We start from the raw sequence: 12,185 nt of genomic DNA on the forward strand, positions 1-12,185 counted from the left end.
TCACAACTGTCTGTAAATCCCATTCCACGTGGATCTGACACCTCTAGCTTCCATGGGTTCCTGTGTTCTTACACACAGAGATACACACAGAGGTACACAAGCATACTATTTAAAATTGTAAAAGTAAATATTTAACAAATGCAACAGTGGGAACTGGAGAGGTAGTTCAGGGTTCAGCTGTACTCTTACAAAAAAGTCAGGTACAAAAGTTAACCCCAAACGGCTCCAAGACCTAAACTCAAGACATAAAAAAACCCTTAGAAGAAAACACAGCAATAGTTTTACAACACTGGAAATGACAAATAGTTTCACAGACAAATTCAATCAATCAGGAAAGGAGTGGACCAATCTTAGGAAGCCCTTTTGAGAAAACAGAGACTTCTCCCAAACTCATTTCATGTGACCAGCAAAACTCCTGCACCAAACCTTGACATATGCTTTACAAGAATGGAAATTATAAGCAAACTCCTAGCAAATCAAATCCAATAATATATGTGTGTGTATTATATAAAAATATATACACTCATATATATGAGTGTATTGTACATATGTGTACAATACATATATACATATATGTATATAAATATATGTACATATATGTATATATGCATATATACACATATGCATACATATACATACCTGCACATATACACACATATGTATATGTATACATATATATACACACACACACACAATATCATGACTGAGTGGGTTTGTTTAGGAATGTGTGTATGTGTGTATTTTATATATGTATGTATACATAATAGCATGACTGAGTGGGTTCCTTTAGGAATGTGTATAATTGTGTGTGTGTGTGTGTGTGTGTGTATTATGACTGTGTAGGTTCATTTAGGAATATACAGTTGGCATAACAACTGGAAACCAGTCAATGTTGATTGTACTCTCTAGCTTTTAGTTGCTGTGACAAAATGCTTGAGGTAAACAACTCAATGAGGAAAGATTTACATTGGCTCATGCTTTCAGAGGTTTTGCCTGGCTCTTGGGGTTTTGCAAGGCCAAAAGCACCAAAGAAAAGCTGATTACTTTAAAATGGACAGGAAGCAGAGAGAGGGAGAGGGAGAGGGGGAGGGGGAGGGGAGGGGGAAAGGGAGGGGAGGGGGAGAGAGAGGGATAGGGAGAGGGAGGAAGGGAGATGGAGAGGGAGAGGGGGAGGGAGGGAGAGGGAGAGGGGGAGGGAGGGAGAGGGAGAGGGAGGAAGAGGGAGAGGGAGAGGGAGAGGGAGAGAGAGGGATAGGGAGAGGGAGGAAGGGAGAGGGAGAGGGACAGGGAGAGGGAGAGGGACAGGGAGGAAGAGGTAAGATATGCCTTTTAAGAGTACACCCACAATGACCTTCCTCTGAACTGGCCTGCATCCTAAGAGCCTACTGTGCAGCAAAGCCATCAATGGGTTAATACACAGGTGACATTAGCATTTTCATGATCTCAGCAGCTTCCAAAAGTCCCACTCTTATAAAGGAAGACATTTAGTTGGGGCTGGCTCACAGCTGCAGAGGTTCAGTCCATTATCATCATGGCAGGAAGCATGGCCGTGTCCAGGCAGACCCGGTGCTGGAGAGGGAACTGATCTGCAGGCAGCAGAAGGGGAAGTATGTTCCACACCGGGCAGAGCTTGAGCATAGAAGACCACAAAGTCCACTCCCTAAGTGACACACCTCCTCCAACAAGGCCACACCTCCTAAGAGCGCCACTCCCCATGAGCAAAGCATTCAAACACGTGAGTGCACAGAGGCCTTTCCTATTCAAACCACGAGAGTGTGGAAGGCCACCAGTAAGCCCAACACTCAGGAGTCAGACACAGGGCATCTCCAGAGCAAGCTGGCCAGGCTAGCAAAGTCAGTGAGGTCTGGATTCAAATGAGCAATCCTGCCTCAGTGTGTAGGAGACAGGGTGATCACGGAAGATGCCTGAGAGGAAAGCCTCTGGCCTTTATAAGTGTGTGCTTGTGTGCGTGCAGCACACGAACACACACCTACACACACTGAAAAAAAAAAAAAAAGAAAATGAAAAAAAAAGAGAGAGATGATTTTTGAAAACAGGGAGGAAAGAAAAGCAGTGAGGTTTCCCAGTTCTAGGCCACAGACTAAAAGACTGGTTACCTGTCAAGGCCACTCCAGTTCATGACCAAACACCATCTGCCCATCATAGAAGAACATATTGTTCTCTGTCCTAATGGAGTAGATGCCTATTCATCTGCCTTTCCCAAATGCAGTTCTAATAATTAGGAAGCCATTTTTTAAGCCATGTAGGGAGGACACACAACACGGTGGCATCTTACCCTGTTAGGCAATTTTCCTCAAATGTAGTGGGAGCCCAGTGCCCCGCTCCCTACCCTGGTCTCCTTTGGGCTTGGGATTTTAGTTTCTGTCTGACTGCAATCACTTTACACAGCTCTATTACTTCATGGTAAGGTTTACGATTCCAGTATTGCGGTGCCAAGGGCTCTCTGGCAGGGTTCTCCCTGCATGAAATCACTTCAGCCTGGAGGGCCCATGCCTCTTAGATAATGTAATGTAAGGACTCTGATCCCCGAGCTTTCCCTCGGAGACCACAGCAAACAGCTGAGCCCTTTGTCTGAGGTTTAGGAACCAAAGATTCTTGTAGCATTTCTAAGGTCTCTGGAGCTGTGAACTCAGAGGGCTTGTTCTAGTATTGCAACCACATCTCACGCTCAGGAAATCAATTGTGCATTCACGCGCGCTCGCGTCTGTGTGTGTGTGTGTATGTCTGTCTTAATTATATAACTCTTTGAAAATCTCCAACATGAAATAACAAGCCAGCTGAAATCTCCATTGAGTCCTAGCCAGGACTGAATGTGTTTTGTTTTGTTTTTCATTGATTAACTTCAAAATGTTAGTGTTCCAACTAAGTGCGAAATAACGGGACAAGCATTTCGGGATAATGAAGAGTTTAATTTAAATTTTATTAGTGTGCAAGCATGTATGCATTGTGTGTTCGCGAGTGCATGTGTGTTTACCCTGCTGGTAAATACTTTTACCCACTATAATAGTTTTATCAGTTTGACACAAACTAGAGTCATTTGGAAAGAGGTAACTAACATCAATTGGGAGAAAAAGTCTCCGTAGGATCTGCCTCTTGGCAAGTCTGTGGGGGCATTTTCTTGATTAATGATTGATATAAGGGGCCATCCATCATAGGTGATACCACTCCTGAGCAGATAGTCCTGGGTGACATAAGAAAGCAAACTGAGCAAGGCACAGAGAGTAAGCCAGTAAGTCACATCCTCTGCCTCAGTTCCTACCCTGGTCTGACTCCCCTCAGTGATGGACCGTAACCTGGGATGTATAAACCAATTTATCCTTTTCTTCCCAAGTTGCTTTTGGTCATGGTTTTTCATCACAATGACAGAAAGCAAACAAGAATGGCCACCAGGCCACCTCACTAGCCCCAGTATGTCCTTTCTAAAATACATTCTTAGTTTTTAAGTCTCAGTCACTGAGCCAGGGAATGGTGGCGCACGCCTTTAATCCCAGCACTTGGGAGGCAGAGGCAGGCGGATTTCTGAGTTCGAGGTCAGCCTGGTCTACAGAGTGAGTTCCAGGACAGCCAGGGCTACACAGAGAAACCCTGTCTGGGGAAAAAAAAAAAAGTCTCAGTCACTGAGTGAACCAAGGAGAGGGGGAGAGACTTCTGTGGGTCTGCTTTGTAGACCTTTAAGATCTGCCCTCTGAAACATTTTATTGCCAAGCAAATGACACTATTAAACGTCTCTGCGCTTCTGTTTCATCAACAGCCAAACTGGCATCTAAAACGTAACTGGGAGCAAATGTTTTCTCTCTGAAAAGGGTGAAGAAGAAGATTCGTGGGCCAAGAGCCCGCTGCAGGAAGGCCCCATTTTTGTTTTGGTGGGTCTAGAATGCCTTTGCTGGCCCTCCAGCCAAGCTTAAAGTTGGGTGGCAAAGTCACAGGTGAAGGATGTGAACCCCTCAAAAAAGACAGCCACACCCACTCGGGAACACCCGAGGTATGCACATGGTGAAAGGTTCCACTTACCAGTAATGTAGAAGGCCTTGTAATGGTCCAGGCGGACAGTCTGCAGGGCGCCATACTCTCCAGCAGCCCCACTGTTGGGGTGGAACAGTACCTGAGAAAGAGAGCAGAGAGCATGGCCTGTGTATCAGAAAACCACGCTAGGCCAGCAAGATGGCGCTGAGGGAAAACATGTTGGATGCACAAGCCTGGCAACCTGAGCATGATTCCAGAAACCCACATAAAAAAACCTTAGTCGGTGTGTGGCTGTAAGTTCAGAATCCATATTGCAAGATAGGAGGTAGAGTGAGAATCCATTAGAAGCTCAGTTAGGACCAACTGCATACACAGCACAGCAACAGGAGACCCCACCTCAGCAAAGTGGAAGGTTAGAACCGAGTTGACAGTGACCTCCACATGCAAATGTGAGAGACATGTGCCACTTAAATACCTATATACATACACCTCCCCATACATGTACGACATACATACCTGTATATACATGAAATAAAATCATGCTAGGTGTCATGGTCTACTTCATCTCTAACATCCCAAGTACCCTCTGACAAGCACAGGCCTGTAGCTGATGCTGGCCTACTCCTGGGAGCCACTATGAAATAGTCCTGAAGAAGGGTAAGCTACAACTCTGTGGGGCTGCGAGATCTCACTGGATAAGTCAGTCAAATCATAGGTCCAATGGTTCTGGAACCTTCGGGGGTTTGAGTATCAGCGACTGGTGCTTTTTAATTCGACAAACAAAAGAATTCCAACACAGCCATTGCAGTGCTTTAATCAACTCTCAGGCCCTTCTCTCGGCTGAGTGTCTTATGGCTACCCAGGTCATGCACCCAGGAGTCCTACCCGCACCTGCCCCTTAGATGCAGAAAGCAACCTGCCAACAAAGATGGCTTCCATATATCCTGGGGCTGGCAACGAAGCCACCTGAAGGTCTCCATAAAAACTGACTTCTTACGCCTCCAGCAGTCTCTCTCTCTCTCTCTCTCTCTCTCTCTCTCTCTCTCTCTCTCTCTCTCTCGCTCGCAAGAATGCCTGCCATGAGAAACATTTCTCCAGCACCAAGCATAGCTTCACTCTGAACCTTTTACTGCAGTACAGGGAATGGAACTCAGGCCCCCACACACGCTAAGCAAACACTCTACCCCTGCACTACAGCTCCAATCCAAGCCCAGCCTGAACGAGGACACCTATGACTCAGTCCTAGTGCACTGCTGAGGACATCTTTCCTGGTTCAGTCAGACATGGAAGAATTACCCTAAAGAGTGGAAATAGCTAATTCAGAGGTCCCAAGGGAAAGAGCTGGTAGGAAATAAAAGGCCAGCATCCTTGGTAGGTTGGTGGGTTTGGGCTGGAGGCATGAGACTACCCTGGTATGAATCATGCCCGTATATATGGCTATGGCTAGGAAGGCACTTACATGATTCAAAGTTTCCGTGGGGCTTGGGGAAAAAAATAACGAGAAACATCTGTTGGAGAGGGAAACAGCTGCCCACCCACCCCCATCCCCCAGTTTCAGTACCCTGAGTGGATGCCGCCCTGGGAAGGACTCCCCAACACCTGCTGCTTCCCTGACCCCCATCAACCCTCCAAATACCCCCAGCAGACTTCCTCCAAACAAGAAAGGAAGTCATTACTGCAAACCTCACTTCTTCCATCCCAGAAAGCCATGCCTGACACTCCCTTTTTTTTTTTTTTCTTGATAAAAGCAAAGGTATCGAGGGAGGGGAAGGACATGAACCATTCTGTGTCCCCCATCTGTGATATGTTCAGACCCCCTCACACACAGAAAACACAGTCAAGGTTGATCTCTTCAGACCATGGGCATCCTGTGGGAATTCAGCAACAGAAATTCCCTAGGGAGATCCTGCCACATTCAAAGGGTAAGTGGCATTAGCAGAAATTTCCAGAACCTAGGAAGGAAGGAAAACTGGGTTTCTACGCTTAGAGTTGGAGGTGGGTTTCCAGACACTCATATAAGCCACCCCACTCTGAGCAGACTGTTTACATCAGCAGAGGAAGAATACTGGTAAGCTTACACGCAATAGTGGCTGAACACATTTCCTCTCCAGATGTCTGCTCCACGGTTCAAAGCCCGCTGACTTTATCTTCTACAAACTTGTATAGAATCCTCGGCTCCCTGTCTCTCCTATGTGCTAGTCTGCCCTGCTACACTTTTGTTGTTTTGTTAAGTACGGGGAGCGTCACCCTGTACAGTATTGTCCTCAGAGGTGTTTCTCCTCCACCCCATCAGGCCAAGGCCTGCACAGCTTCAAAGCAGGGGTGGGAGAGGGGCGGCAATCATTCACACGTCATGCTTGGTGACATTTTTCGCCACTAGGGGCCTCCCTAAGAGAAGTGATGGCTATTCGAGTTTCCTTGATGCATTGGCCTCTGGAGTGCCGAACTGTTTATAGCCCGCAGCTGCCCCATATTGGAATGGACTATGCCGTTGCAGACATCCTGAGGTAACTGTCCCTTAGTTGACAATATTTGAACCTGGTCACGAAGGACATGACTCTACCACCCATGATGTCACCACCTCCAGCTTCCATCTTGGAGTCAGGAGAATAGAAAGTGGGTCAGTAGGTCCTGGAATGTGTACCCCTCCCCTCAGGCTCTCAGCCCTCTCTTCGAGGTTCCTCTCACTGCCCTATTCATACGTCCATCGGTGTCGGATACAAGGAGTTAAAATATGCCAAGCATGCAGCTGCTGCGGGCTTGGAACATCACAGACACAACCTTCCTAGAAGGAATGAAATAGCTCATGAGGTCATGGATATGAAAACTAGTAGCCAGTGTTTTTCCCCAAAGCCTTATCATCCCATGGCCCTGGGAGATGGATGAAGATATGTGGTTCTAAGCTGTTTCTCTCTTCATCTCTGGGCTATCCTTGTAATATAGACAAGCCAGATGTTGAGAGGCATCTACATAGTGTTTTGAGCCAGCCATCCAGGAAGCTTTTTGGGTTTCTAGAAACTGGAATGGTTTTCAAACAAGCTGTATTAGAATCTTTCTAAATGGAGGATACACCTGTGGGTGGATACAAACTGCACTGACTAAGAGGACGTACATGGGTGGGAAAGATGGCTCAGTGGCTAAGCGCAATCAATGCCTGATCTTACAGAAGACCTGGGTTTGGTTCCCAGCACCCATACTGAGGCTCACAACTGTCTGTAATTCCACTTGCAGAGGGTCGTATGCCTTCTGATGACTGTGGGCACTGTGTACATATAGCATACACACATACGCTCAGGCATACACAATGAACATAAAAATAATAAACATTTTAAAGAGATACATATGTACTGTACAGAGAGATGGATGGATGTGTGGGTATTTATAAAAATTGTTTGTTTTGATCTCCTGGCTGCCTCTAAAGCCATGATAAACCCAAGATAATTCAGTCTCTTCATTTCAACAGTTCAGGCTGACCAGAAAGGACCAAACTCAAATCCGTGGCCATCAACCAGCCCTATTCTTAAATTCCGAAGTGGTCTTATCTGCAGCATCGAATGCACACTGGAAGAAGCCGGTGTGAGGCTGGGCACGGAACCCACATGGTACCTTTGAAGATATCATCAGAAGCTCTCTGCAGGCAGCAAGCTGGCCGCCTCTTGCTAGGTCATAGGGTGTGATAAGGAAGAAAACAAGCTCCCACTTGAGCCAGGTCACCAATACAATGTAGGTTTCCCGAAGGTGTCAGGACTTGTGTCTGCTTCTCCCACCTAATTCCTGGACCTAACCCAGGGGCTCTGCGCAAATCGGATGCTAAAGGAAGACAGGGCTCTGTCCGGGAACGGAAGTAAGCCCATGAAGGAGCTGGCATCCACAAGAGGCCTGACAACGTCAAGATCACTTCCTGGTGACCCCAACTACTCCATCAGTAGCCATGGCGATAAACACTCAGGAGCTCCTCTCCAGAGAAGACTTGGCTAATACTGCCAGCATCATACGCTACTGACTTCCAGCTGACGGCGGAAACTGTCTTCCTGTTTCGTGCTGTTCAGAATGACCAGGTCTGGACAATATAACACTCTACAGAGACAGGCATTCTGGGGTGACCCAAGAATCCTTCAGAGGACTGTTCGGGTCTAATCTGACAAGCCCTAAGAACTTCATCTATGTGTGCAGGAGTGTTGTGGTCCACTCAAGGCCCAGGTTCTGGCTGACCTGGGAAGGCTTCGGTAATTACCACTGACAGTACCCATAAGAACATCTCTCCCGTGTGACCCCTCAAAGATGTAAATAGACCCTCTGAAGCATAGGTTTCCAGCTGGGGAGTTGGGTGCTCACTGGGCCTTACTGGGGCGGGGTAGTGGGAGTCTCTGATCTCCTCCAGCCTCCTTCTTTCTCTGACTTCCTCTTCCTTTTAGGAAAACACAGGGACGTGACAGGGAAAGCCCACAGGGACTGACATTTCCTGGCTGCTAATTTGGTGCTTCTGAGTACTGTGAGGAGGGGACAGCAAGGAGGTGATGCTGGAAACACAGAAGCCCAAAGTCATTGCCAGGGGCTGCTGATTCAGGAACAGGAGGACAGCTACGGTGATGTGCATACCTGCAATCCTAACTCTCAAAGGGCTGAGGCTATCAAGAGTTCAAGGTCAGCCTGTTGCAAGAGTTTCTTTTAAAAGTAAACAAGTAGACAACAGCAAAATAACAGGATGCAAAGCGTGTGCTGAGCCCCCTCGGAGCTGGGAAGATGTTGGGAGTACAAAGACCTTGCTGACTTTCATTCATTCATTTGTTCATTCATTCACTTTGCATGCACTGGATGCTGGCTAGGTACAGATGCTGCTGGGTACATGAAAGCTGAAACTTGAACCCAGCAGATGGGCTCCTTGCTCCCCCAGAGAGTTTCCATTCTAGAAGAACCTAGAACTGGACAGGAATCTTATCCAACAGAAATTTGCTGAGTGTTCAAATGATGTCAGAAAACTGAATGCAGACTGAAGAATAAAACTGAGCCTTAGAGATAATAATCACACACCTCTACAATAATCCAAAATGTTAAATACAAGTATAAATCTGGACTGATAGACTGAATTGGTGGTTGAAGTTCATCTCTGAAATTCGTCACTGGGATCTTTGCCCAGGGTCTTCACCAGCATTGGTATGCACCTTCGGGGGGGGGAGGGTGTCATTTGTATCAAGATAGCAGGCATGAGATGTGAGACACAGGCCAGACACAACCTCCACTTACCCTGTGCCCCGTCTGTGACTTGCCAAAGAGCACCTCAGAGGCATCCAGTCCATCAAACTTCCGATTTGGGGGCAAGCTAGCTCCTGTCAGAGCTATCACAGTGGGGAAGATGTCAAGCAAGCTGAAGAAAAAAAACAAGACACAGTTTACCTCAACTCTTCCAACCTTTTGCCCACTCCTCCTATGACCAGAACCTACCTGCACCAGACCAGGGCAAAATCAGACTGCCTCTCCTACAGCCCACACTGTCTATCTCTCTTAGGAGTTCTTCCTGAGATCTCTGCTCTAAGAGGCAGATGTGGCCAGATGTTGTATTGGCTCAAGTTCAGTTTTATCACTTATGTGACATCTACTGCCTCAGTTTCCTGTCCTGTAAACCATGTGGTTTAATAACAATAACTGCCTCACAGAGTGGATGTGTGATATGTGGGCAAAACACTCGGGGAAGAGACGTAAAAGAGGAAGCCTGGAGCTTGCTGGTTGTTTGTCTGATAATTACTAACAGCACCACACCTTTGAACCCCCAAACTAAGAGCTAGCCACTGTGTTATCAGGAATAGCATGTGGCGGGGTGCCGGGTGTCTGCAAGAAAACACTCAGTTCATTTTCCACTGGCCGCGTCTCTCTCATGAAAATGTAGTCTTTAGGTGAAGAATGTGAGATTTTAGTTTTGCTGTGTGAAACGCTTCACGTCTGTCACTTGCCTTCGACTCTTTTTCTCCCCATTACAAAACAGTGAATATTTTAGTTGTTAAAACAACAACAACAACTTAGGACACACAGAAATACAAAAAAGAAAAAGTAAACCCACAAAACTAGTCTGTCACTTGAGACTATTAATTTTAATATTTAAAATATTAATATTAATGTTTTAAACATTGGAATTCTTACTAGTGTGTGTGCAGGATATGCATGTGAGTGCTTGCCCAGATGTGTCTGTGTGGAGGTCAGAGGTCACCATCAGATGTCCTCCCCCCCCCCCTTTTTTGAGACAGGGTCTCTCACTATTTTAGCTTGTCTGAACAGTAAAGTTCCAGGATCGCTTTCCCTCCAGCACTGGGGGTTACAGGCTTGGTGTCCAGCTTGTAAGCAGATACTACAGATCCAAATTCAGGCCTTCATGCCCACAAAGCAAGAACTTTCCCCACAGAGCCGTCTCCCCAGTTTCATCCACTAGTCATATTTTCGGTGGGTTTGTTAATATGATTTTATTCATTTCCATTTTGTTTGTTGAGACAGTTTCTCGTACCCAGACTTGCCTTGAATTCCTTACCCTCTTGCCTCTACTTTATGAGGGCTAAGATTGCAGGCTTGTGATCTGTGATGTTGTTTTAAAGTCATGTGGAACTTTACCACACTGCATACCTCCCACAAGCCTACTGGGCTCATAGCACGAGATAGGGGTGGGTCATCAGAAAGAGCAGAAGGGCCGACGAAACTGACAGCCAGTGGGACTTTGCCAGAGCCAGGGGGCTGGGCCAAGATGGATTCTGTCATGGGTTGGGAGGTCCTGGTACCCAGAGACCAGGACAGCATCAGACTTCAGGATCATGGGTGGGAAAGCCCTCAGAGCCAGGTCTTCCCAACAGATCCAACCTGGGTTCTAGAGAACAGCTCTCTGCCCTCCACAAGGCTGCAGAAAGGACCCACCACATGTGTGGCATCATCTCTAATCGGCCCACCTCCTTCCTCTCTCCAGGGTTCTGCCTACAAACCTGAGGCAGAATTTCTCATTGACTATGGGACAAAGTGTTTCTGTTTGCCTGTAGCTTTCACAGTTCACAAAACTGGTAGCTTATCTCTTGAGATAGGCATTCCGGGAGCTGGCATCCCACACTGGTGTGCAGTCAAGGCATGCAGAATCAGCACACACCTGAGTGCAGAGAACAGTCTGGAAACCTGTCCAGAGTCCAAGGTCCCTGCCACAAACCAGGAAACACAGAGGTCTACAGTGTGGTCTGAAAAGGTTGAGATGGTGTAGAGCTGTTCAAGTTTCTCTCTCTCTCTCTCTCTCTCTCTCTCTCTCTCTCTCTCTCTCTCTCTCCCTCCCTCCCTCCCTCCCTCCCTCCCCCTCCCTCCCTCTCTCTCTCTCTCTCTCTCTCTCTCTCTCTCTCTCTCTCTCTCTCTCACACACACACACACACACATACACACACACACACACACACACACACACACACACACACACACACAGAGAGAGAGAGAGAGAGAGAGAGAGAGAGAGAGAGAGAGAGAGAGAGAGAGAGTTATATTTGAAATGCACTTGGGAAGATAGCTCAGTAATTAAAGTGCTTCCCTTACAGGTCTGAAGACCTATGTGTGGTTTCCAGAACCCATGTTACAAAGATCCCAGCACTGGGAAGGTGGTGACAGGAGGATCCTTGGGTCTCACTGGCCAGTCAGCCTAGTCTAATTGATGAGTTTTAGCCAGTGCCTGAAGAACAATATCTGAGGTTGTCCTTGGCCTCCACACACATATGTGCATACACACAGATACACACACACACATGCAGATACACACACACAGACACACACACATGCAGATACACACACACACAGACATACACACACAGATACACACACACACAGATACACACACAGACACACACACACACAGACAGACACACTTGAAGTAGACTGGAGCCTTTCCTTTGCCATCTTCAGAGACATCAGCGTCACAGACAGGTCAAATCAGCAAGTCTGGGAAACAGACGGTATTAACTTTCAGAAAGAATTACATACTTTCCTTTTTCTGTCTTTTTCCTCCTCTGCATCATGAGGTTTGGCATTCTCCCACAGCACTAATCCAGATCTAAACACTCCAGGCAATCCCAGTGTGTCAGTGTCGCATGCCCTTCAGAGGCTTCTAGTCTTCACAGAACTCAAGAACTGTCCCACACAAAGAAAACTTCTTCAACAGGTTTGGTGACTCTCATTACTCAAGGTAGCCAAGTCCA

The 12,185-nt window shown here is 46.8% G+C and overlaps 1 protein-coding gene across 8 annotated transcripts in view; it reads right to left on the reverse strand.

Moving 5' to 3' along the window:
• Nucleotides 1–12,185, reverse strand: part of Arsg (arylsulfatase G) — a 133,764-nt gene that overhangs the window by 4,457 nt on the left and 117,122 nt on the right. For all 8 annotated transcript variants that reach the window (XM_076935551.1, XM_034505659.2, XM_076935550.1 and 5 more), the window contains 2 exons: nt 9,229–9,349; nt 4,033–4,123 (listed from right to left, as the gene is read on the reverse strand). In XM_076935551.1, coding sequence (XP_076791666.1) covers nt 4,033–4,123; nt 9,229–9,349 — 212 coding nt within the window. The remainder of the gene's footprint in view (nt 1–4,032; nt 4,124–9,228; nt 9,350–12,185) is intronic.

The sequence above is a fragment of the Arvicanthis niloticus genome, chromosome 6 (genome assembly GCF_011762505.2).
Source record: "Arvicanthis niloticus isolate mArvNil1 chromosome 6, mArvNil1.pat.X, whole genome shotgun sequence".
NCBI lineage: Eukaryota > Metazoa > Chordata > Mammalia > Rodentia > Muridae > Arvicanthis > Arvicanthis niloticus.